The sequence below is a fragment of the Podarcis cretensis genome, assembly GCF_951804945.1.
Source record: "Podarcis cretensis genome assembly, chromosome: 5".
NCBI classification, from domain to species: domain Eukaryota; kingdom Metazoa; phylum Chordata; class Lepidosauria; order Squamata; family Lacertidae; genus Podarcis; species Podarcis cretensis.
In genome coordinates, this window is record NC_137174.1 from 597,878 (window position 1) to 625,746 (window position 27,869).

Below are 27,869 nucleotides of genomic sequence, written 5' to 3' on the forward strand. Positions count from 1 at the left end.
GGTGGTACATGACACCAGTCAAGCTTGCAAAAATTTACCATTTGCCTGAAAATAAATGTTGGAAATGTAATGAGACTGAAAGTACATTCTTTCACCTTTGGTGGACATGCCCAAGGATTAAGACATTCTGGGAGATGATTTATAATGAAATGAAAAAGGTATTCAAATATACCTTTCTGAAGAAACCAGAGGCCTTTCTCCTGGGTATGGTCGGCCAATTGGTGCCAAAGAACGACAGAACTTTCTTTATGTATGCAACAACAGCAGCAAGAATACTCATCGCAAAGTATTGGAAGACACAAGATTTACCCACCCGGGAAGAATGGCAGATGAAGTTGATGGACTATATGGAACTGGCGGAAATGACTGGCAGAATCCGAGACTAGGGAGAAGAGTCGGTGGAGGAAGATTGGAAAAAGTTTAAAGATTATTTACAGAAATATTGTAAAATTAATGAATGTTAGAAAAATGATGGAATGAAGTTACATGGCTTTAGCAAAAATGTTATAAGGAATTAGGTACAGACAGATTGTAAATGTATTAAAGGGAAAAAACAAGGTTAGAATATGTTAAGATAAATTACAGGACAGAAAACAGAGGAAGATGGAAAGGGAGCTGGGCATGTTTAGCCTGGAGAAGAGGAGGTTAAGGGGTGATATGATAGCCATGTTCAAATATATAAAAGGATGTCACATAGAGGAGGGAGAAAGGTTGTTTTCTGCTGCTCCAGAGAAGCGGACACGGAGCAATGGTTCCAAACTACAAGAAAAAAGATTCCACCTACCCTCCAATTATAGGCCAATTAGCCTGCTTTCAATAATTGGGAAGCTGTATGCCCGATTCCTCAGTAGAAAACTGACAACTTTTCTAAATGAACATAATATACTATCTGAAGCCCAGGCAGCCTTTCGTGCGAACCATTCAACATCAAACCACTGTCTAATGCTGTCCTTCCTAGCCGAGAAATATACCAGGCCTCTACAGGGTAAACTCTTCGTGGCCTTCATGGATCTGAAATCAGCATTTGACTCCATCCCCAGATCCCAGCTATGGTCCAAATTAAGTCTAATTTTGCAGGACAAACGACTTCTCTTTCTTATAAAAGCCCTGTACAATGGAACCAAACTGCAGGTACGATGCGGTCGACAGGGACAGTTATCGAACAGCATCGAGATGACTAGGGGGGTGAGACAAGGATGCATTTTGGCCCCCACATTATTTTGTCTATTCTTAAATGACCTAGAAGAGAGCTTAATGGACCCAGATGGACACCTCCCAAAAACAGGAATGAGAAGGACCCCCTTGTTGTTATATGCTGAGGACGTGGCCATCATCTCACGTTCCAGACCGGGTTTGAATTATCTGCTGAGGAAATTTTCTGATTACTGTTCTGGAAAAGGTTTATCCATTAATTATGAAAAATCTAAAATTTTAGTTTTCGAAAGAAGCTTCTCCCGGTGCTGGATGGCCATAACCTTGAACAGATCAAATACTTCAGTTATCTAGGGCTCACATTGCATCATACAGGATCTTAGAAGCACCACTGGCAAACCTCCCTTCAAAAGGTGGAGATCACAAAGCTAGCCATACTCAGATTCTTTTCACAAAGGGCAGCAAATATGTTCCAGCAGCCGTAAGGGTTTTCAACGCAAAACTCGTGTCCCAACTCCTTTACGCTGCAAATGTCTGGCATAATGGGGACCTGCCAAAGCTAGATGGCTTTCAGGCAAAATTTCTACGATCTCTGCTGCAGGTTCCCAACTGTGTCTCCAACTCCATACTTCTGTTAGAAGCTGGTGAATGCCCAATTTCAATTAAAGCGTGGTGGGCTGCCCTAAAACATTGGCTCAGGATTTCAGTGTTTGATCTAGGGAAGGGTTTCTACCAACACCTGACCAATGAGGAATTTGTCAGCAAATGGCAGAAAACCATGGCTAAAAAAGCCACCTCTATTGGTCTGTAAACCCCCCCCCAACTGTATTAACTGGGTTATGAAGGCGCCCTAAAGACGTTAAAGCAAAGATTATGGGATAATGCACACAGTGACTTGCGATCTCGATCACACGCAGTGCGTAGTCCGCTGGCAGTAGGAGTACAATATGGGCATGTCTTTAAGTTAACATCTTACATTAAAAACCTGACAGTACCAAACTATCGAAGGCTTGTCACCAAAGCCAGACTAAACGTCTTTCCTTCTGCAGTGTTGGATGGTAGGTTGAGAGGAGTTCCCTACCAGGACAGCCTTTCCTGGTGTGCTCAAGACATCGATTTTGGAGCTTGCAGGGCAGCAGCTGAAGAAGGAGCAAGAAGGGTTTTCTTGTGTGTGTTTCCTGTGGCTGATTAGTTGCTCTCCCTGTGCAAAGGTCAGAGGGGGCAGGGTTTCTGTTGAGGCAGGTGATTAGCTGTGGGAGGAGCTTATCAGAGCTTGCAGGGCAGCGGCGTGCGCCTAGCGGCGCACGCAGTTTAATCCATCTTTTAGATTTAGGTGAGCTAGTCTCAAACGTTTGTTGGGGGAGACCTAGGGTTTTTTGGGGGGGGAGTTATTTGTCCTGTTTGCACGCTTCTTATGATGGAGGACCGCTGTAGCCACCCCCAACAACACGTTCTCAAGATGGAGAGTAAGGGAACAGATGCAGTCGCCTGCGGTTCCTGCGCAATGTTTGCCATCTTGTCAAAGGTTGCAGGCAGCTTTACCTGCAGCAATTGCATGTTGGTTGCCCTCTTAAAAGACAAAGTCCAGCAACTGGAGGAACGTGTAGCTACGCTCCAAAGAATTAGAGAGCTGGAGCTCTTTTTGGAAGCAACAGAGCACACCGTCTCCACCAAAGAGGAGACAGGGAACTCCCCTGAGAAGGAGGCTAGTTCACCAACACAGGAGCCAGATATATGGAGAAACGTGACTCAAAGAAGTAGGAGGCCCAGGGTTCGCTCTGATTGTTTAGAAATACGCAATCGCTTTGAGGTCCTCTCCCCTAGCATGGAAGATGAAGAGCAGACTCCATTTGAGGATCTCTCCCTCATTACAGTCGATCAGGTATATGAAGACGAGCAGCAAAGCCAGTCCTCAGGGAATGTGCAGGCGACCTTGGAACGGACAGATCACGGAAGAACCCCGACCAAACCTAAGAGGAGGCGTGTAGTGGTGATAGGGGATTCCCTACTGAGGGGAACAGAAGCAGTGATCTGTGGGCCTGACAAGATGTCTCGGGAAGTGTGCTGTCTGCCCGGGGCTAAGATCCAAGATGTAACTGAACGACTGCAAGAAATCATAAAACCCACTGACAAATACCCCTTCCTCTTGGTTCATGTAGGAACCAATGACACTGTATGTTTTCTCATCTCTAGTGATTGTCCTGGTTCAAAATTTTTGGAATTTACTGTATACCATATCATGGCTATTTTAAAATTTTCCTTCTCTAGAAACATTTCTGTGAAAGGCATTGGGTTCTCTTGTGGTTCAGGAAATACAGCGCTGTAAAAGGAAATCAGAGGAGCACAAATTCGGCAAGGGAAAGGAAAGAATTCTTCAATGTCAAAAAAATGACCATAGGACTTCAAGACATGTGCTTTTAATATATATATGTAAGATTTTAAGCCACAAAACAACTGCCCATCAAGCAAGATTTCTGTAGATCTAAGTGGTGCCCATTTCGTTTAGTAGTAATGCCAAATCCTGTATTTCTGTTCGTAACAGGGGTCTGACAGCTGGCGTCCCTTTTTAAGGAACATGGCTCCGTTTCAAGTGTGTTAGGTTAAACCCTTCTGACGTGTAATCCTAATTTCATGGCAACTTCAATTCTGCATCCAAAAATAGAGCAGATAATCATGGACCAACCTCTTAACTCATTCCCACTGATTCCACATACAATAAGACAATTCTCTAGAGCAGACACTCTTAATATTTGACTACTCAGTATTAAATAAAGTATTTGAGAATGTTTGTGAACATTATTGCAATTCAGAATAGTAATCCAGAGTAATGGTTTGAATTATATCCTGTTTTGTCATTCAATGCTTCCTTCTTCCAGTTCACTTAATCTCCATTTTATCATAATAAGCAGGACAAGAAGGGGACTGAGAAAAATGAAGATTTAATGTTCAAACTGATGGTGGTTGACTAAACTTGGCCCTAGAAAAGGCTCTTAAATTTCCAACTTGGCACAGCCTTCAATAGCTTTGCTGGCTAATCAAAGATACAATTTTGCCAAGTTTTAAATCTTGCACTTTAATCTATAGCTACATGCTGGCTTATAGATCAGGAAAAGAAACTGATAGTTTGATTTGTTGCTCAAGTTAAATAAAAAAGGTCTCCCTCTGATCAGTGTGCCAATATTATGAGTGAAGGAGAAAATGCAGTTATGTTTAATAAAAAATATTAAGTAAAAGACCAACAACTATCAGAGATGAATTTTATTTCTTTCCTCATGGTCTGCCTTTGTCAAAGCTGTATACATGAACTCAACAGTCCTACAAATATTACATGTCTCCAGCAATACTATAATGATAAATCCAGGAGCACATCTGGACAAAGTATCTGTTCTTTCACAGGAATGTGACCCTGCCCAGAAAAGGCCACATGCCCAAATCCCAGGCCCACAAACACCATCCGCACCCACATCCCACCTACAAAGTCTCTAGGAATTCAGCTTCAGCCAAATAGCCCTCATCCAGCCTACTACTACATCAAAGAACTGCAACCATGTTTTCCAATAAGATGTTGATGTTCATGGCAGCCGCTGATCGTACAAAGGGTGCCATAACCCCTGTGAGTGGTAGTTGACTCTAAGATTTATATGCTAAAGTAATTAGCTCTGCCACCGATCTGCTGGCAGTGAACTCTGAGGTCCAATCTTGGCAACACACATGGATTATCTGAGGATTTAAACTCATAAGACCTCCACAGGTAATCCAAGCTCACATCACAGATTCATACTTTCCGATGCAATGCAATACAAGGCAAAGATGGAATTGACTTTATTTATTTTATGAACATTTATCTATGCCAACTTTCATGTGCAATAGCAAAGTAGTGTACAAAAAAGTCAAGTAAAACAAAACTGCAGTTCTGAACTAAACAACAGCTCCTGGAACATTTACCATTAGGTTTAAAATAAACCACCTGGTGTTAGTGGCCAGCTAGGGCTCAGAAAGTAAATGAGAGTTCAGCCAATGTCAAAATGGCATCAGTGTAGGCGATAGCCACAATTCTTAGGTGTGAATTATGGGTCGATGCACAGATGGGTTGATGTGGATAATACCAAGTTCTTGTCTTAAGAGTCCAAATATCCCCCCCCCCTTTCCTGGCAGACATGAGAATTACAAGAAACACCAAATTCAGGTGAGCTTCCTAAAGATTTGAAGGATTCAAGAAACATAAGCTCTCAGCCATGACAACAAACAAAAAATGAGGAATTTAAACATGACAATATTGTGAAATTTCACAAGCTCCTTTTTAATAATAATAATAATAATAATAAATTTTAAAAAGGGATGTACTAATATAAAGTCAGAAAAAATGCTTTTTAAAAGGGTTTGTGTTACTATGCCCCCACTCCCCCACTGAAAGCAGTATTTCAAGAGCAATCTTAAACTTGGGGGAGGGGGTGTTCATATGAATCAGTAAGATGTGAGGAATAGAATATACATTTCATATAGGATATGATCCATCCAGTGCCAAGTACTTTTTGATTCCAATAGGAGAGTTAAGCTTAAATCCTTTCCACTGAATTTGATTGAACATGAAGTGCTTATCCACAAACCACAATGCTTTGAAAGAAGCTAAAAAAATAAAAATAAAAAGAATTTAATATGTCTAAAAATAATTAATATGCCTAATTCTTTTATTTTGTTTAAACATTCTACAACTACCGGTAAATGATTCCAAGCAGTCTGTTCTTTTGTTTTTACTTTTTTTTAAAGGCTACAAAAACTATACCAAAACATATGAGCTGAGCAGTCAGGTATGGAATACATTAATGTTTATACCAGTCTAGAATGCACCATAGATTAATATGCACTGCCTTTCAGTTCTGAATACTTAAAATGAAGAGCAAATAAAAATTCTTAGCAAACCATAATGTTCAAGCAAACCATTAATTGGTCAAACTGCAAAGTACTGGTCAAAGTCATCATACATGTCAGAATTTATATTTATTGATAGGGATTTTTCCTTGCATTTTAGGAGGCCCACAGGCAAATGTCAAAAAAATCTGATACTGCCTGGTAAGCTTGAAGCCTCCACTGAACATTTTTGTTAATCTAATTTTCATCATCTCCTAGTGAAGAAAATTCACCATACCACTGATAAATTTAAATGTCAACAGTTAGAAACATTTCTAATACTTCTTGCAGGACTTCCTAAAACGTTAGAATTATTGGTCAATGGCAACATTCACAAAATTTCTGACACATTTTTCTGGCACATAGGAAATCATCTGCCTTACACTGAATTAGACTGGTCCACCTACTCCAGTGATTATCACTCTGATCAAGGAAAGCCCTTGTCAGTCAATGTGGGGCAGGGTCTGTGTCTTTCTCTGTCCTATAACATGACATTCTTTAACTGGAGCTGGTGGGGATTGAATTTAAAAACTTCTGCATGCAAGACTGAGCAAATGGCCCACATCTCTTGCTGATGAAGGAAATGAGATGATTCTTACATGAAAGCAAACATCAGGGTTATGCATATTTTTTAAAAAAGAACAAAATAGTTCAGGCAAGCTGACATTTTTAGTAAAGTGGGCTGTGAGATAAATAAAAACAAGATGTTCACTTAAATTTTCAGAAAGTTTTCCACTCTTACTTTGACATGTGACTTAAAACTTTCAGTCATGTTACTTTGAACTTTTAAATATTAGTCCAGATAGAATTTCCTTTGGAAAATTCTTTTCAATAATTATTAATGATGGGAACGAAAGCCTTATGTGAAATTGGGTTTTTAAAAATAAATTAAAAAATCCACACTACACTGTTTTCTGTATGCGCTCAAGGGGGGTTTAGACACATGCTTACTGGCCCACCAGCCTCAACCCACCTCACACAGCAAGCCTCCTTTGAATCTGAGAGGACTATCAAAAGCTGGGAGTAGGGAAGGAGTAAAAAGAAAGCCCCAAGCTCTTTCTTAATACAAAATATTAATTGAGATGTTCTGTAATACAGTATGGTCACACCACGGGTCTTATATTGATGACTATTGCTTTCAGATTACTAATAATGACTGAAAATAAGAATGGAGGGGACCAACCCAGATTACCAAATATATAACCTACTTTTAGCCTCTTTAAAACTTTCAATAGAATATTATTTACACAGGTACTAGGTACCTGAACAAAAAGTTTGTTTTCTCCTGCTCCAGAGGCTAGGGCCTGAACCAATGGCTTCAAGTTACAAGTAAGGAAATTCTAACTAAACATCAAGAAGACCTTTATGTGAGTAAGAGCTGTTCTGACATTGAACGGGCTTCCCTGCAAAGAGGTAGACTAGCCTTCCTTGGAAGTTTTAAAGCAGAGATTGGATGGTCATCTGCCTTGGATGCTTTAGTTGAGATTCTTGCATTGCAGGGGGTTGGACTAGATCAGTGTTTCATATCTCACCTTGGGGGGGCAGGATATTTCAAGGGGACCACACATGAAAATCACATAAATGGGGGGCCACAGCACGAGGCTAGGGGGCCACAGACCGAAGTGAAAAGTGAAGAAAAAAACCACATTTTTTATTTTTTTAAAAATCCTGATTGGATGGCTATCTGCTTGGCCGATCACAAGCGGGTAAGGGGGTGGCCCACCAGGGCCTAGCGCTCCTTCTTGCCATGTGTGTTTTCTTAGAGCAATTCTGGTTTGTTTCTGGTGGGAGAGGGCAATTGCTGAGGCCCCTGTTTTGACCAGTAGAGCCCGCAATCCAGAACCCCCAGGTCAGGTAAGTGCGGTGGTGGGGTGGCAATGGGAGAGCTGCTTGTTGCTGCCACCAGTGCTGGGCCCGGTGGCAGCCTGGGCCTGACTCTTCACGGCGCAGAGTGCAATCCACCCCAGCGCCTAGCCGAGTGGGGCCTTCGGGCGTTGTCAGGGGGCGCAGGGCCCGTCAGCAGCATCAGCTTGGCTCTGCAATCCGCCCCAGTGCCTAGCCAAGCGGGGATTGCCTGGTGCTGCTGACCTGCTCTAGTAAATAACTAAGTGTCTTCTAAGAAGACAGCTGCAGTGAGTTCAGCGGGCCTTACTCCCAGGTGTGTGTGTGGGGGGGGGGGGGGCTATAGTGTTTTATCTAGACAGCCACGGCTGCTCCGGATTACAAGATCTTTTTGCACCAGGTTAGGAAGGACCACTTCCTTTTTAAACTTCTCCCATATATACAGAACTCCCTGTGTGCCTTTTGGACTGTACCTGTAGGTTTCCCCCTCTGTGTCAAATAATTGGAGTCAAGTAAGTGTTGTTTGCTCTTTATAATACATGGAAGATGGATCTCCCTTGGGAGTTTCTGGACTCTCCATCCTTGGAGGATTCTAAGCAGAGGTTGGATGGCCATCTGTCATGGATGGTTTAGCTGCGTTTCCTACGTTGGAGGGGGCTGCACTCAAAATGATGCTTGAAGTCCCTCCCAGCTCCATGATACTATGTTTTTCTGCTTCAACAATATTTCATTATGTTCCTATCATTTTAACTAATGAAATTTTGTAAAAATTATAAACATAATATGTTCTATTTACAAACAAAACATTTAAACAGCTACCTTTCTACAGTGGGGCATGGGTGTAGCCAGAATTTTTTTTTTTTTTTTTTTTAAGGGGACTGACTTTTGTTGGGGGGGGCAGAACCTCAGATTTGTATTAATTTATACTTTTTATGGGACGCAGGTGGCGCTGTGGGTTAAAGCCTCAGCGCCTAGGGCTTGCCGATCGAAAGGTCGGCAGTTCGAATCCCTGCGGCGGGGTGCGCTCCCGCTGCTCGGTCCCAGCGCCTGCCAACCTAGCAGTTCGAAAGCACCCCCGGGTGCAAGTAGATAAATAGGGACCGCTTACCAGCGGGAAGGTAAACAGCGTTTCCGTGTGCGGCTCTGGCTCGCCAGAGCAGCGATGTCACGCTGGCCACGTGACCCGGAAGTGTCTCCGGACAGCGCTGGCCCCTGGCCTCTTAAGTGAGATGGGCGCACAACCCCAGAGTCTGTCAAGACTGGCCCGTACGGGCAGGGGTACCTTTACCTTTACCTTTTATACTTTTTATAGTTTTGCGGGGGTAGCAAAATTACACCCATGGGGAGGGCACAGGTAGGAAACAAGGTTGGAAGGGGCCACAGTTGGAAAAAGATTGGGAAACATTGGACTAGATGACCCTTGCAGGGCCCCTTCCAACTCTACTATTCTATGATTCTAAGTAGATCATGAGCCAAGCAAAAGATTTCCAAGAGTTATATTTACTTTTCTTTACTGTTGTTAATTATCAAGGATAAAAGTTAAACAAACAGCAGCATAAAAGACAGAAATTAAATCATGTTAGGTTAACATGCAAGAGAAAAGTTGGCCGTCACAGCACACGGTTCACTTAATTTGCTCTCTCATATTTTAAGTGTTCTGAGTTTTCCTCAAGCTGTCTTATGCTGTCTGTTTGTTGAAATAAACATGGGAATGGAAGGCAGCAGCAGTTTATGATCTGTGCAGTTTATGATTTATAACAACCTGATTCTCAATGGGGTATCAAATAGATACACACTCAAACTGAGGCTACACCTGAGTGAATGTGGAATAGTGGGCTCCCAGGAGTGGAAGCCATTAGGAATATATATGGGTATATCACGTTGCTTGCTTGGTGCAAATGTTGAAGGTAAAAAAATTGTGTGTGTGTGTGTGAAGGGGTGCTGGTGCATGCTGACACCACTAAAATGCAGTGAAAATAGGGCATTGGGTTGTATGTTAAAATCTTGGACCTCCCAAGTAAATATCTCAGAAATGCGACCCATTCCACAGACATGGCCCACCTAGATAGTCAGACTTCAATGTGTGGGTGAGTCAGTGGTCTCTGGAGCAAGGGTGTAGCATGGGGGTGTGTGCATGTGTGCCAGGGGTGCCATTGCCCCAGGTGCACCATTTTTGAGTGGGTGCGAACCAGACTCCCCCACACAGGCGACCCCAGGACACCACAACATGGTGCTCCTCTCCGCCAGCCAAGGGCCATGTTGGCTGGCCAGGGTCCACCCTGTGCAGGCAAGCAGGTCCCACTTTGCTCCAGTAGGGGGTGGGGTTACTCTGGTGGTGGTGAGTGTTGGCATCTCTCCACCAGGCACTGTCCCCACATGCCCCACCCGGCACATCCCAGGTGCCAACAACCAACACTACACCAGTGCTCTGGAAGAAGGGTAAAAATTTATTGCACATCATGAGACACTCTGGAAAAGGAACATGCTCCACTTTAACCAAAATGGACTTGGGCTGTTGGCAGTTAGTATCAAAATATCACAAATCAGCTTTTAAAGTAATCTCTGGGGGAAAGGTAGCAGAAGCTGAAGAGCAGCTGATTTGTGACAGGTCATCCCTAGGGTATGTTGATGTACAGTTGGTAGATCTTCCAATGCAAAAAAGCCAATGCAATTCTGGGCTGCATCAATAGGAGTATAGCATCTAGATCAAGGGAAGTAATAGTGCCACTGTATTCTGCTCTGGTCAGGCCTCACCTGGAGTACTGTGTCCAGTTCTGGGCACCACAGTAGAATCATAGAATCATAGAATCATAGAGTTGGAAGAGACCACAAGGGCCATCGAGTCCAACCCCCTGCCAAGCAGGAAACACCATCAGAGCACTCTTGACATATGGTTGTCAAGCCTCTGCTTAAAGACCTCCAAAGAAGGAGACTCCACCACACACCTTGGCAGCAAATTCCACTGTCGAACAGCTCTTACTGTCAGGAAGTTCTTCCTAATGTTTAGGTGGAATCTTCTTTCTTGTAGTTTGGAACCATTGCTCCGTGTCCGCTTCTCTGGAGCAGCAGAAAACAACCTTTCTCCCTCCTCTATGTGACATCCTTTTATATATTTGAACATGGCTATCATATCACCCCTTAACCTCCTCTTCTCCAGGCTAAACATGCCCAGCTCCCTTAGCCGTTCTTCATAAGGCATCGTTTCCAGGCCTTTGACCATTTTGGTTGCCCTCCTCTGGACACGTTCCAGTTTGTCAGTGTCCTTCTTGAACTGTGGTGCCCAGAACTGGACACAGTACTCCAGGTGAGGTCTGACCAGAGCAGAATACAGTGGCACTATTACTTCCCTTGATCTAGATGCAATACTCCTATTGATGCAGCCCAGAATTGCATTGGCTTTTTTAGCTGCCACGTCACACTGTTGGCTCATGTCAAGTTTGTGGTCAACTAAGACTCCTAGATCCTTTTCACATGTACTGCTCTCAAGCCAGGTGTCACCCATCTTGTATTTGTGCCTCTCATTTTTTTTGCCCAGGTGCAATACTTTACATTTCTCCCTGTTAAAATTCATCTTGTTTGTTTTGGCCCAGTTCTCTAATCTGTCAAGGTCGTTTTGAAGTGTGATCCTGTCCTCTGGGGTGTTAGCCACCCCTCCCAGTTTGGTGTCATCTGCAAATTTGATCAGGATGCCCTTGAGTCCATCATCCAAGTCGTTGATAAAGATGTTGAATAAGACTGGGCCCAAGACAGAACCCTGTGGCACCCCACTAGTTACTCTTCTCCAGGATGAAGAGGAACCATTGATGAGCACCCTTTGGGTTCGTTCAGTCAGCCAGTTACAAATCCACTGAGTGGTAGCATAGTCAAGACCGCATTTTACCAGCTTCTTTACAAGAATATCATGGGGCACCTTGTCAAATGCCTTGCTGAAATCAAGGTAGGCTACATCCACTGCGTTCCCTTCATCTACCAGGCTTGTAATTCTGTCAAAAAACGAGATCAGGTTAGTCTGACACGACTTATTTTTCAGAAATCCATGCTGACTATTGGTGATCACAGTATTCCTTTCTAGGTGCTCACAAACTGTTTGCTTAATGATCTGCTCCAGAATCTTCCCTGGTATTGATGTCAGACTGACTGGGCGGTAATTATTTGGGTTCAAGAAGGACACTGACAAACTGGAACGTGTCCAGAGGAGGGCAACCAAAATGCTCAAAGGCCTGGAGACGATGCCTTATGGGGAATGGCTAAGGGAGCTGGGCATGTTTAGCCTGGAGAAGAGGAGGTTAAGGGGTGATATGATAGCCATGTTCAAATATATAAAAGGATGTCACATAGAGGAGGGAGAAAGGTTGTTTTCTGCTGCTCCAGAGAAGCGGACACGGAGCAATGGTTCCAAACTACAAGAAAAAAGATTCCACCTAAACATTAGGAAGAACTTCCTGACAGTAAGAGCTGTTCGACAGTGGAATTTGCTGCCAAGGAGTGTGGTGGAGTCTCCTTCTTTGGAGGTCTTTAAGCAGAGGCTTGACAACCATATGTCAGGAGTGCTCTGATGGTGTTTCCTGCTTGGCAGGGGGTTGGACTCGATGGCCCTTGTGGTCTCTTCCAACTCTATGATTCTATGATTCTATGAGATGGCACAGAACTCAGCAATGAGTATACGATGGCTTGTCAGAAAATCGAATGGACATAAGGGGAAATGTGCATACCAGGGTTATTTGTAGAGAGAGAGAATATAAGAAAGAGAGCTGGGGTGCTGAATGCTGAATGAGAAAATAGATACAGGAGAAATAAATAAAATCTTTATTGCATAGAGGGGTTATGATTATTCCTCATAAAACCAGAGTCAGAAGCCAGCATACTGGAGCATTTGTTGGGGGCCATGTACACACACTGGGACTCACACCTTGCCTGGACCCCTCCAATGCCCAGTGGCAGTAGAGCCACCCACTTGTTCATGGGTAGGAACAAGGGGAAGGACCTCTCTGTTCTGCTCACAAGCTGGCTTACACATCAGAAACAGTGTAATGGGCCAGGAGCTGAACAACTCATTTTACAGCACCACTGCTACCTCTTGATAAACAGGCGAATGTGCTGTACTATTTCAGTTACATTTGCATAGATGGAGGCAAATCTGTGTTTGGGTCAAAACAAATATGTATTACTAAATAACTGGTCCTTTAGTAATTGGTTGGTCATGGAACCAATCAGATGCAAAGTGACCCTGGACTTAATCCTAAATGACTCTTAGAACTAATCGTGAAATCTGGCATTGAACCAACTGGGAACAGCTACCACAGTGCTATCAATTAAACATACTTAAACACAATCACATTTCGTACAAAGATTTCCATAATACATTATGGAACATTTCGTACAAAGATTTCCATAATAAAGGACAAAAGTGGAAAGGACCTAACAGAAGCAGAAGACATCAAGAAGAGGTGGCAAGAATACACAGAGGAATTATACCAGAAAGAAACGGATGTCTCATATACCCCAGGTAGTGTGGTTGCTGACCTTGAGCCAGACATCCTGGAGAGTGAAGTCAAATGGGCCTTAGAAAGCACTGCAAATAACAAGGCCAGTGGAAGTGATGGTATTCCAGCTGAACTATTTAAAATTTTAAAAGATGATGCTGTTAAGGTGCTACACTCAATATGCCAGCAAGTTTGGAAAACTCAGCAGTGGCCAGAAGATTGGAGAAGATCAGTCTACATCCCAATCCCAAAGAAGGGCAGTGCCAAAGAATGCTCCAACTATCGCACAATTTCACTAATTTCTCACGCTAGCAAGGTTATGCTTAAAATTCTACAAGGAAGGCTCAAGCAGTATGTGGACCGAGAACTCCCAGAAGTGCAAGCTGGATTTAGAAGAGGCAGAGGAACCAGAGACCAAATTGCAAACATGCGCTGGATTATGGAGAAAGCTAGAGAGTTCCAGAAAGACATTTACTTCTGTTTCATTGACTATGCAAAAGCCTTTGACTGTGTCGACCATGGCAAACTATGGCAAGTTCTTAAAGAAATGGGAGTGCCTGATCACCTCATCTGTCTCCTGAGAAATCTCTATGTGGGACAAGAAGCTACAGTTAGAACTGGATATGGAACAACTGACTGGTTCAAAATTGGGAAAGGAGTACGACAAGGCTGCATTTTGTCTCCTTGCTTATTTAACTTATATGCAGAATTCATCATGCGAAAGGCTGGGCTGGATGAATCCCTAGCCGGAATTAAGATTGCCGGAAGAAATATCAACAACCTCAGATATTCCAATGACACAACCTTGATGGCAGAAAGTGAGGAGGAATTAAAGAACCTTTTATTGAGGGTGAAAGAGGAGAGTGCAAAATATGGTCTGAAGCTCAACATCAAAAAAACGAAGATCATGGCTACTAGTCCCATCACCTCCTGGCAAATAGAAGGGGAAGAAATGGAGGCAGTGAGAGATTTTACTTTCTTGGGCTCCATGATCACTGCAGATGGTGACAGCAGCCACGAAATTAAAAGACGCCTGCTTCTTGGGAGAAGGGCAATGACAGGCCTAGACAGCATCTTGAGAAGTAGAGACATCACCTTGCCAACAAAGGTCCGTATAGTTAAAGCTATGGTTTTCCCAGTAGTGATGTATGGAAGTGAGAGCTGGACCATAAAGAAGGCTGATCGCCGAAGAATTGATGCTTTTGAATTATGGTGCTGGAGGAGACTCTTGAGAGTCCCATGGACTGCAAGAAGATCAAACCTCTCCATTCTGAAGGAAATCAGCCCTGAGTGCTCACTGGAAGGACAGATTGTGAAGCTAAGTCTCCAGTACTTTGGCCACCTCATGAGAAGAGAAGACTCCCTGGAGAAGACCCTGATGCTGGGAAAGATGGAGGGCACAAGGAGAAGGGGGCGACAGAGGACGAGATGGTTGGACAGTGTTTTCGAGGTTACCAGCATGAGTCTGACCAAGCTGTGGGGGGCAGTGGAGGACAGGAGTGCCTGGCGTTCTCTGGTCCATGGGGTCACGAAGAGTCGGACACGACTAAACGACTAAACAACAACAAAAAACACAATCACATTTGACTTCAAAAGAGGAAACTTCCAAAAAATGAGGGGATGAGTTAAATTGAAGTTGAAAGGGGAAGTTGTTGATCAATTCTCTCCAAAATAGCTGGAGATTATTTAAAACCACAATAATAGAAGCCCAGCTACACATACCACAGATTAGAAAAGGCACCATCAAGTCCAAGAGGCTGCTAGTGTGGTTAACAAGCAGAATCAAAGTCGCTATGAAAAACAAGACGAGTTCCTTCAGAGAATTGAAGTCTTTCCCAAATTAGAAGAACAAGAAGGGAAAGAAAACATGAGAAAATAACTGTATGTTGACAATAAGGAAAGCAAAGCAAAACAGAATAAAACACACAATAAGACCAACAACAAACATTTCTTTAAGTATATTGGAAGCAGAAAGCTGACCACAGAGAGATTTAATATCTTTAGATGATAACATAAAGGGTGGAAGGGATGCTAAAGGGATAGGGAGATGCAGAAAAGTTGAATGAAGTCTCTGTACATGTTATTACTACATGTAATGTAAACACATTTTCAAGGACAACTCAAGAAAGTGGCAAGTAGTAGTGGCAAGGGATGAAATTCTCATACTTAATGAAACTAAAAATTAACAGATCATCAGGTACAGGTACATTGTCAGGCTCAGGAATTCTATCCCTCCCCCGATGGCAGCAGCAAGCAGAGAAAAATGAGTTTATTGAGTTTATTCATTCATAATAATGAGAGACAAAAGAATGCCGTATGCCCAAACAACGGTGTTGCTCCAACTGAGCTCCTCCTCCCTCCTGCCTAGCAACAGCATTTCCTTTTACTGTGTCCGCTCGTGGCCAACTGTCTCCAAGTTCTCTGTTCCTGCACTCTTAACAAACGCCGAGTTCTGGGAGAAGGGGGGTCAGAAATACTCTCCAGTGACAACATGTCAGCTGGCTGCTCTGCCTCCTGGCCTTGCCTCACCTTCCCCTTCTCCTAACACTTCCCAACTCTTCTGTTCATCTGTCTCTGAGCTGTGACCTTCCTAAAACCCCTGCTGTAAATCAATGCAGCATTCCTCTTCTCCTGCAGCGTCAGGAGAATGGCGGTGGGGGGGGTGATCTCCATTCCTCCTCCACCTCGTTCCCTTCAGTACAGTCAATGACAAACATCTGTAACTAGTGGTTTTCAGACAAAAAAAGTGGCAGGACAAAAATCCAAAGCAGGGAGCTTGACTAATAACTTATTTTTTATTTAATGTACAGTAGTACCTCTGGATGCGTACGGAATGCATTCTGAGCCCCGTTCGCATCCAGAAGCAAATGCAACCCGCGACCGTGCGAGTCGCGATTCGCCGCTTCCGCGAATGTATGTGACGTCATTTTGACCGTCTGTGCATGCAGCGAAACCCGAAAGTAACACACTCTGTTACTTCCAGGTCGCCGCAGTGCGCAACCCGAAAATACTTATCCCGAAGCTACTTCAACCCAAGGTATAATTTACTGCAGTCCAAAGACCCGTAACATAGATTCAGAATAAAATGCAGATTCATACAGAAACCCCCCCCCCCAGGAGAGGAAGACCGAGACAATATTTGTTTAGTCTTAAGTATCTTTCCTGCCAACCTAGCAGTTCGAAAGCATGTCAAAGTGAAAGTAGATAAATAGGTACTGCTCCGGCGGGAAGGTAAACGGCGTTTCCGTGCGCTGCTCTGGTTTCGCCAGAAGCGGCTGAGTCATGCTGGCCACATGACCCGGAAGCTCCCTCGGCCGATAAAGCGAGATGAGCGCCACAACCCCAGAGTCAGCCACGACTGGACCTAATGGTCAGGGGGTCCCTTTACCTTTACCTATGATTATCTTTGATACGTATGACTACCGAAAGAAACTTTGCCATGGCCACTGTGATATCTTGGACTTTTCTTCCAGAAGATATTTAGTATAGTAAGCTTCAGATTTACCTGGCTGATTTGCCAGTAGGGTTTTAATCAATAGATCTCTAGCTTGCTCATATTGTCCGCAATGCAGTAGGCAGGATATGCCTCATACAATCAATGTCCTGAGAGCATACATAGAGCCTGTTCTGATAATGGATGCCTCTCAGTCTGCCACTTCTGGCAGTCTGCACTTCTGATAGAAATACACTTAATCTGGCTTTGGTAAAGAGACGCCAATAAGTTGGTACAGACAGATTTCTAAGATATGCAGGTATCTGAAAATCATACCCGTAATGAATTCCTACTGCTATTGGGCCACAGATAACATGAGATTGAGATTGGAGATCACTATGTGATAAGTCCCAGAGCCTTTGCCTCAGAGATTCAAGGGCAGTATCATAGCCCAGATGGTAGAAGAAGGTGGCATTCCAATCAAAGTGGCTTTTCTGACCATAGTTTTCTTCCATGAGCTGATAAAACTCCTCGTTGTTTAGGTGTGAAAGTAACCCCTCCCCTAGGCCAAAGACTGAGATCTTGAGCCAGTATCTCAGGGCAGCCCACCATGCTTTAGTTGAGAGAGGGCATTCACCTGTTTCTAGAATTAGAATTGCATTTGGAACACAATTTGGAACCTGTAAAAGGGACCGGAGAAACTTTGCCTGGAACCCATCAAACATGGGAAATAAGCCATTGAAACAGACGTTTGAGGTGTAGAAGAGTTGAGAGACAAATTTTGCATTAAATACCCTAATGGCTGATGGAACATAATGGCCTCCCCTTGTATAAAAGAATCGAAGTATAGCCAATTTGCTTACCTCTGCCTTTTGATAGGCAGTCTGCCAATGGCGTTTCCAGGACTTAGAATGATGGAATGGAAGCCCTAGATACCAGAAATATTTGGTCTGCTCTAGTTTGTGACTATCCAGTACCCATTTACTTGGGGAGAATCTTTTCTCAAACACCAGGACTTTTGATTTTTCATAATTAATGGATAACCCATTACCAGAGCAGTAGTCTGAGAATTTCCTGAGTTGGTAGTTCAGGCCAGGTCTGGATTGGGAGAGGATGGTTGCGTCATCTGCATACAACAAGAGAGGGGTCTTTCTCCTTCCTATTTTTGGGAGATGGCCATCAAGATCCATTAAGCTCGCCTCTAAGTCATTCAAAAACAAACTGAACAAAGTAGGGGCCAAAATGCATCCCTATCTCACTCCCCTGGCCATCTCAATAAAGACCGAGAGCTGGCCCTGCAACCCACACCTAACCTGCAATTTGCTTCCACAGTGCAGGGCTTTAATAAGATGTAGGAGGCATTTATTCTTCAATACTAGATGTAACTTGGACCATAGTTGAGATCTGGGGATGGAGTCAAAGGCAGATTTCAGGTCCATAAAGGCCACAAAGAGTTTTCCCTGTAAAGGTCTCTGGTGTACTTCTCGGCTAGGAGGGACAACATCAGACAGTGATCTGATGTTGAGCGGTTCTCGCGGAAAACTGCCTGAGCTTCAGATAGTATGTTATAGTCATTTAGAAAAGTTGTCAGTTTATTACAGAGAAAGCAGGCATACAGCTTTCCTATTATTGAAAGCAGACTGATAATTAGAAGGCACGTTTGGCTGGCCTCTCTTAAAGATTGGGACTACTATTGCATGTTTCCAACTAGATGGTACTTTGCCCGAGTTATTAACTACAGTGGTACCTCCAGTTACAGACGCTTCAGGTTACAGACTCCGCTAACCCAGAAATAGTTCCTCGGGTTAAGAACTTTGCTTCAGGATGAGAACAGAAATCGTGCTCCGGCAGTGTGGCAGCAGCAGGAGGCCCCATTAGCTAAAGTGGTACCTCAGGTTAAGAACAGTTTAGGTTAAGAACGGACCTCCAAAACGAATTAAGTTCTTAACCTGAGGTACCACTGTACCTTAAAAAGTGCCGCCAGGAGAGGAGCCCACCAGTGCTGATTTGATATGATCAATTCAGCTGGGATAAAGTCATTTCCCGGGGCCTTGCCATTTTTCAGGTTCCCAATTAATGTATAGACTTCTTCCACTGTAACCGGGCTCCATTGTGGGAGCAGTGACAGTTCTGCCGAATCTTCATCATGAAAACTGGAGGGAAGATTTGAATTTCCTGTGAATATATTTCTAAAATGGTTCTCCCATACCTGAGCTGGAATGGCACAGCTGGGGGCTGGAGAGCTATTGCTCAGGAAGCCAGAGACCAGTTGCCAGAAGAGTTTTGTTTCATTGTTAAGCGAGGCATTCAGTAACAGAGACCAAGAGTTTTGTTCAAACTGCCTTTTTTCCGAAGCCAAAGGGGCTTTGTACTCTTTTTAAATTTTGAAATAAGTTGGGGGTAAATAGTTTAGGCCAGTGTTTCTATAGGCCAAATAAGAGTTCCTTAAGGCTTCCTTCTTCATGTGGCACTCTTGGTCAAACCAGCTGCGCCCTTTAGCTATACGGAGGTTGCTGGCTGGGTTTGTGTTAACAGAGACCACATCCTGCAAGTACTCAATGAGATTATCGTAAGCCGTCAGGGAAGAATCCGTTGATAGATCATTGATTATAGTTGATCTTAAATTAATTGCAGTTTGCGAATTCAATCTGGGCTCAGCTACAACAGCCAGCTCAGGTGTCCAATTTTTTCTGCGCATTTCTGGATCTTTAGCTTTATCAATTTTCTGCCATCGTGAGTGTTGGGGAAGGCCGCTCCCTCCACCGGGCCTAGGGGATGCGGCCCACACTCACCACCGCCACAGCTTTAAGTGTTAAAGCTCCAGCGAGGCCTCGGGACACTGATGCTGCTGCTACTGCTGCAGTAAATGTCGAAGATGTTTTTAAATATTTTTAAATGTTTTAAAAGTGTTTTTACTTGCTTGCACTGTGAACAGTGGTTTTTATTTATGTATTTTTATTTAATTTTATTTTTGTTTGGGGTGGGATAAATGTTGAGTGGGGTGGGGATTAGTTTTATTTTAGTATAATTGTTTTTGGCTTTGTTTTGCTTTTACTATTTTGTTAGGCCACTGTAAAGTTTGCATTTTGCTCTTAAGGGGAAAGGATCAGGGCTGCCTGGGAGTGGGCCTCAGCCAACAGAATGGCTGGGGCAGGTTCCACAGGGGTAGAAGCACCAGGACACCCAATCTCAGTGATCACGGGCAGGAGGAGGAGCTATACTAATACCAGACCATGTCATTACCGAGGAGGCAGGTTTAGTCATTGTCTGAGGACTATCCCTACCTCCGGGTCTGGTCCTGACCGGAAGGATACTGGAATCAGCAGGGGAAACCCACATGACCTGAAAGTGTTGCTGTGCAATGCCAGGTCAATGATGAATAAGACCATTGCTGGAGGAGATTGGAGTTCCGGGGGCCTTTGGATTTGGAGGAATCTTGAAACATGCCCTGAAATACTTTATGGATCTTAGCTTTAACTACAGAAATTTGGTTGACCTGTCGAGAAGGAATAAAAGCATCGTTAGGTCGGAGTTTCCCCGAGATCTGCTCTTTAGCATCAAAGAATATGAAGAAGACCTGCAGAAGGGACGTGGAAAAGAGTTAAGAGCCTCGGACATAAGATCTCCAGGTTGATGGACTGTATGGAGTTGACGGAAGTGACTGGCAGAGTCCGAGACCGGGGAGAGGAGATGGTGGAAGAAGATTGGAAAATTTAAAGTTTATATATAGAAATATTGTAAAATTAATGAGTGATAGAAAAATGTTGGAATGAAATTTTATGGCCTTAGTGGAAATGTTTTAAGGAGTTAAGCTTAAATAAGTATACTAGTTTTAATGGAAAATAAGATTAAAAATATGTTAAGACATTTATATGACAGAAAATAGAGAAAGAGGGAAAGGAATTGCTGAGACAACTAATAGAAGTAGAATACAAAAAGGCAGGTGAGAGGAGGTTGATGAAACAAGGGAATGAAAGATAGAATATGGAAAAGGTATGATGTATGCTTTTAAATTGTTTTTGTATTGTTTTGTTTAGTTTATTGTGTTTAGTTTAACGTGTTAAGGTTGTGTTTTGTATAGTTTATATATTGTATTGTATTGTTTTTTCTCTTTTTTTGTTCTTTTTTCTCTTTTGTCTTCTTTCTTCTTTTTCTTTTTTGTAAGTTTTAAAAGTAATATTATTTTTTTAAAAAAATAAGACCACTGCCATCCACGACCTGATTGTGGAAGGAGGATTTGACCTGGCATGTGTGACAGAGACTTGGTTGGATGAAGCAGATGAGTGCATGTTCTGGAAGTTGGGCAATAGGGGCAGTATAGGATTCCTTTTGGTGTACTGACCTCCCCGCTGCGCCAAGGATTCCCTGCCCGAGCTGCTTCAGGTCGTGGCGGATTTTCTCCTAGCTTGGTTGTCCTAGGGGATTTTAATATCCATGCCGACACTACCCTACAAGGGGCCCCTCGGGACTTCGTGGAAAGCATGGCCTCCATGGGGCTGTCCCTGAATACGTTTGGCCCAACTCATAGCCGCGGACATGCCTTAGACCTGGTGTTCACCTCTATGGATGTTGGTGATCTAACATTAAGTAAAAGTGAAACAAAACAAGTGCCATGGTCAGATCACTTCCTGGTGCAACTGGACTTCTCCGCAACCCTTCCCCTCCGTAGGGAGGTGGGACCGATTCGGATGGTCCGCCCCCACCACTTAATGGATCCAAATGGTTTCCAGAGAGTGGTAGGGGATGTTTTATCCCATGTTGATGGCCTTTCAGCTGATTCCCTGGTGACCCATTGGAATACAGAGTTAACCAGGGCTATTGACTGTTTGGCTCCAAAGCGTCCTCTCCGATTGCATGGAGCCCGGACAACCCTGTGGTTTTCCCCGGAGCTGAGGGTGATGAAACAATCGCTGAGATGGCTAGAGCGGCTGTGGCGGAAAACTCACTCTGAATCGGACCGGACACGGGTTAGAGCTCAAGGTTGAGCCTACCAAGTGGCAATGGCAACGGCGAATAGGACCTTCTTCGCCGCTTTTATTGCATCTGCAGAAAACAGCAGCAGGAGACTCTTTCAGGTGGTTCGCAATCGGAACCACCTTCGTCATCTGGGCCAGGTAGGGACCCCAAGATCTCCTGCAATGCTTTTGCAAAGTTTTTTGCAGGTAAAGTTTCTCAGATTCGGACGAGGTAGACTCTACCATGGGAGCAGGGCTGGGGTGGGAGAGTGCTAGAGTCCTGTCTAGTCATGTTATATGGGATCAGTTTCAATCTGTTACCTCCGAGGATGTGGACAGGCTGCTTGGACGAGTAAAACCAACCACCTGTCTTCTTGATCCTTGTCCATCCTGGCTGATAAAAGCAAGCTGGGAAGGGCTGGACGATGGGCTCCATGGGGTGGTGAATGCTTCCCTCGAGGGAGCCTTCCCAGACCCGCTGAAAGAGGCGGTCATTAAACCGCTTCTTAAAAAAACATCTTTAGACCATTATGGCCAACTTTTGCCCAGTCTCAAATCTTCCATTCTTGGGCAAGGTGATTGAGCGGGTGGTTGCTGAACAACTCCAAGCACGCCTGGAGGATGCAGACCATTTGGATCCTTTCAAATCGGGATTCAGACCTCACCATGGGACTGAAACTGCCTTGGTCGCGCTGGTCGATGATCTCTGGCGGGCTAGGGACAAAGGTGAGAGCTGTTTCCTAGTTCTGCTGGATCTCTCAGCGGCCTTTGACATCATCGACCTGTTATACAGTGGTTATACAGTGGTTCCGCTCCTTTCTCCTGGGCTGTGTCCAGAAAGTGGTGTTGGGGGATGAGTGTTCAGACCCCTGGGCTCTCACTTGTGGGGTGCCCCAGGGTTCCGTCCTCTCCCCCATGCTTTTTAATATCTGTATGAAGCCGCTGGGAGAGATCATCAGGGGGTTTGGGCTGGGTGTTCATCAGTATGCAGATGACACCCAGCTCTACCTCTCTTTTAAATCAGAACCAGTGAAGGCAGTGAAGGTCCTGTGTGAGTGCCTGGAGGCGGTTGGAGGATGGATGGCGGCTAACAGATTGAGGTTGAATCCTGGCAAGACAGAAGTACTGTTTTGGTGTCTGGTTATGGTGTTTCTGGAACACAAGTGAACAACACAAGCATGCTGACACCAAACTCTACATACATTAAGCATAATAGAAACACTGCTACCCGACCCCACCCCCATCCATCTCCCCTCCCTCCACCCCCTTTCTTTTTCTTTTCTTCTCCCCCTAATGCCTCAACAAATGAAACGGATTTGTAAAAATGTTACATGGAGAAAAAAAATACGAGGCATTACACTCACACTGTAAAACAAGAAAACCCTTAATAAAATATTTTTTTTTTAAAAAAAAGAAGTACTGTTTTGGGGGGACAGGGGGCGGGCGGGTGTGAGGGACTCCCTGGTCCTGAATGGGGTAACTGTGCCCCTGAAGGACCAGGTGTGCAGCCTGGGAGTCATTTTGGACTCACAGCTGTCCATGGAGGTGCAGGTTAATTCTGTGTCCAGGGAGCCTGTCTACCAGCTCCACCTGGTACGCAGGCTGAGACCCTACCTGCCTGCGGACTGTCTTGCCAGAGTGGTGCATGCTCTAGTTATCTCCCGCTTGGTCTACTGCAATGCGCTCTACATGGGGTTACCTTTGAAGGTGACCCGGAAACTGCAATTAATCCAGGATGCGGCAGCTAGACTGGTGACTGGGAGTGGCCACCGAGACCACATAACGCTGGTCTTAAAAGACCTACATTGGCTCCCAGTACGTTTCCGAGCACAATTCAAAGTGTTGGTGCTGACCTTTAAAGCCCTAAACGGCCTCGGTCTTGTATACCTGAAAAAGCGTCTCCACCCCCATCGTTCAGCCCAGACACTGAGATCCAGCGCCAAGGACCTTCTGGCGGTTCCCTCCTTACGAGAAGTGAGGTTACAGGGAACCAGACAGAGGGCCTTCTCGGTAGTGGCACCCGCCCTGTGGAACGCCCTCCCTTCAGATGTGAAGGAAATAAGCAGCTATCTTCTCTTTAAAAGACATCTGAAGGCAGCCCTGTTTAGGAAAGTTTTTAATATTTAATGCTGTATTGTTTTTAACACTTGATTGGAAGCCGCCCAGAGTGGCTGGGGAAACTCAGCCAGACGGGCGGAGTATAATTAATTAATTAATTAATTAATTATTACTATTACTATTATTCTGTGTGAGAGCGCTGGATTGAATTTTGGCCAGTAGTGGAGATGATTAGAGGCAGATGGCCAATCTCAGTCCTGTTATTGATATAGAAGTTTTTGGTTAATTTAAAGGCCTCCCTGTTATTGAGACAGCGATCTACTGTGCTAGCTCTGTTAGTATGTATGAATGTAAACACTCTTTTTCTGTCCCGGGGGAGCGCCCCGTTAATAATCATGAGGTCAAGACTTATTTGTAAAAAGGGCAGACAAAAGCCGGCATAATTGATTTGACAGTCTTTAAAAAACAGGCAATCATCATTGGAGCCTAATCTGGCCTATTATATAAAATGGCACGCTTAATTTGAAGTGAGTAAAGGAAACTATGGCATTTATGCCATGTACTCTCAATCTGTGCTTGCACTTTGTTTGGTGGAATATAAGCTGAGATAAGAATGATACTTTTGGACTTATAGTGCAAGATGATCCCCTGCGCCGGGTGCTCAAGGACTGTACACTCAGTAACCTGTGACATCAAGGAAGTGGAGACCAGAGTTACAACCCCCCCCCTTGGATGTCCCCTTTTGTGCAGTTTAGTAAAGGTAAAGGGACCCCGACCATTAGGTCCAGTCGTGGCCGACTCTGGGGTTGCGGCACTCATCTCACTTTATCGGCCGAGGGAGCCGGCGTACAGCTTCTGGGTCATGTGGCCAGCATGACTCAGCCGCTTCTGGCCAACCAGAGAAGCGCACAGAAACACCATTTACCTTTTCACCGGTGTTTCTACTTGCACTTTGACATGCTTTTGAACTGCTAGGTTGGCAGGAGCAGGGACCGAGCAACAGGAGCTCACCCCATTGTGGGGATTCGAACCGCTGACCTTCTGATCGGCAAGCCCTAGGCTCTGTGGCTTAACCCACAGCGCCACCCCCGTCCCTCCTCGTGCAGTTTGTTGTTGTTGTTGTTTAGTCGTTTAGTCGTGTCCGACTCTTCGTGACCCCATGGACCAGAGCACGCCAGGCACTTCTGTCTTCCACTGCCTCCCGCAGTTTGGTCAGACTCATGTTTGTAGCTTCGAGAACACTGTCCAACCATCTCGTCCTCTGTCATCCCCTTCTCCTTGTGCCCTCCATCTTTCCCAACATCAGGGTCAGTTTAGAGGCCTTAATTTCATAGGCAAAATAACCATCAAGGACTATGTTGTCAGTTGACCAGGTTTCCTGCAACATTATCACATCAAAACACGTTATGTATTCACAAAATGTCTCTTCCCCTAGTTTGTTGGCCCAATCCATTATGTTCCATGAGAGAATATTGAGGCTGCTCGTTCCGTCATCGGCTTGGCTTCATTGTGGAGGACAGATTGTGATCAGCTCTCCCTCTGTCTCCATAATAACGCAACCATTCTTAGGATGTATACGGTGTTGTTCTTCCTGGGGCTGAGTTACAGAATTGTCCAAATTACCAGCGGTCAGTGATGTTATCCAGTTTGCTGTGGCATTTGGGGGGTCAGAATCAAAGACAATTAGATCTATCTCTGGCAGTCTAAATGTTGCACTTCCCTTAGGAGGAGCATCACCTGGCGATGGCTGATCTGTTTCCAGTGGAGATGGTGAATGGTGAGTTTCGGGGTCTGCCGCAGGTCTAATAGAGGAGCCTATCTTTGACACAGATAGGTTGGGCAGGGTTTCTTTTTTTCTGGGTTTTTTAAAATAATATTTATTGAAGTTTCCACAGAAAAAGAAAAAAAAGTTACAAAGATGGTAAAAAGAAAACACAAAAATTACAAACACTAAAAAGAACGAAAACAATTTTTAAAAAACAATAAAACAATTTTAAAAAAACGAATCCCTTTTTCTATATCTTGCAGTTCATTTGCTTGTTTTCCTGACTTCCTCACACCTCCCTTTTTTGTATTCCAATTCAAATATTTAATTCAGCAAATCCATACCCTCTCTTTTTCTCTTAATTCTTTATCATCACATATTATAGTTTCATATTTTCATCTAATATAATCCCTTTTTACATAATCCTTTTAACATTATTGCTAAAAGCACTTCATTTCATTCCAACATCATTTTAACATTCAATAATTTTACAATGTTTCAATAAATAGTCTTTAAATTTCTTCCAATCTTCTTCCACCAACTCTTCTCCCTGGTCTCGGATTCTGCCAGTCATTTCCGCCAGTTCCATATAGTCTATTACCTTCATCTGCCATTCTTCCAGGGTGGGTAGATCTTGTGTCTTCCAATACTTTGCGATGAGTATTCTTGCTGCTGCCGTGGCGTACATAAAAAAAGTTCTATCCTTCTTTGGCACCAATTGGCCGACCATGCCCAAGAGGAAGGCCTCTGGTTTCTTCAGGAAGGTATATTTAAATACCTTTTTCATTTCATTATAGATCATCTCCTAGAAAGCCTTTATCCTCGGGCATGTCCACCAAAGGTGAAAGAATGTACCTTCAGTTTCTTTACATTTCCAGCATTTATTATCGGGCAGATGGTAAATTTTTGCAAGCTTGACTGGTGTCATGTACCACCTGAATATCATTTTCATAATATTCTCTCGTAGGGCATTACATGCCGTAAATTTCATACCCGTGGTCCACAACTGTTCCCAGTCAGCAAACATAATGTTATGTCCAATATCTTGTGCCCATTTAATCATAGCAGATTTAACCATTTCATCCTGAGTATTCCATTTCAACAGCAAGTTATACATTCTTGATAGTATCTTAGTTTTGGGTTCTAACAATTCTGTTTCCAATTTTGATTTTTCCACCTGGAAACCAATTTTTTTGTCCAAATTGTATGCCTCCCTTATTTGAAAATAGTGAAGCCAATCTCGCACAATAAATCTCGCACTTTATCCTTAAGCTTCTCAAAACTCTGCAATTTCAGTTTGTCACCCTCCTGTTCCAGAATCTCCCAATATTTTGGCCAATTGGCCTCCATATTGAGTTTTTTCAGAGCCTTCGCTTCCGTAGGTGCCGTAGAAGCCACCTTGGGGTTTTATTTTCCAGTAAGTCTTTATACCTTATCTAGACATTAAACAATGCTCTTCTGACCAGGGTTTCTTTATGTAATTGGTCGTTGAACTCAATATTTCCTATTCAGGGGGATGTTTTGGCCAAATGCACTGCCCAAAGCCCTCCTTATTGGCCCTGGAGATTGTACCTTGAATCTATGACGAGTGCCCGCCAACAGGAAGTGCACTGATTGACTGGAATCAGTCCGGCTGTACAACAGTAAAAGTTTTTGTTCTTTAAAACACGCCTCGCCAATATTAGGTGGACCCTATATTTCAGGAGTAATTTAGGGGTAGCTGAGTCGGAGAATGTCAACATGAGTCTAGTGTGCTAGGAGTCCGTCAAAAGCAAGTTTATGGCGATTAGCTTGTTGCACTGGATGTTTAATAAAAGCTTGAGATTTCGCTTTAAACTAGTTATTGATTTCCAGTAAGGCAGCAGCCCATTAAAAGGATATATGTCAAGAACTACTTCCATGCTTTGCAGGATCAATTCGCTGCTTTCGCGTTTGTTGTTTTTGCTATTGGTAGTCTCTCGGATGCTGGCAAGAGGACGATTACACCCCTGTACACAGGGGTCTTGGTGGAGGGGGGGCAACACTGTGGCCAGCCTCGAGTATCAGGAGGGATGTTTCTAGCCACCAGCAGCACCAACTCGGCCAGGAGAGACATTACCTTTTCTAATTTGGTGTTATTTCCTCCACTGTTCTTGCTATTAACAAACAGTGGTCCGCAAGTATTTCTGCATAAAGTGGCGCACCCTCGGATAATAGTTCATGGGTGCTCAGCAATGAGTTCTCCCTTGGGTGGTCTCCTCCCATTAGAGGGTCCCCACCTACCTGGGAGTGAG

General features: G+C 44.0%; 2 protein-coding genes across 22 annotated transcripts in view; both read right to left on the reverse strand.

Moving 5' to 3' along the window:
* Positions 1 to 27,869, reverse strand: part of CCDC91 (coiled-coil domain containing 91) — a 185,715-nt gene that overhangs the window by 81,286 nt on the left and 76,560 nt on the right. The window lies entirely within an intron of this gene.
* Positions 10,960 to 18,655, reverse strand: LOC307215756 (uncharacterized protein). Its single transcript, XM_079975421.1, has 2 exons — positions 17,075 to 18,655; positions 10,960 to 11,078 (listed from the first exon to the last, which is right to left on the reverse strand). Exons 1-2 carry the CDS (start codon positions 18,006 to 18,008, stop codon positions 11,041 to 11,043), a joined length of 972 nt encoding a protein of 323 aa, XP_079831547.1. The 5' UTR covers positions 18,009 to 18,655; the 3' UTR covers positions 10,960 to 11,040.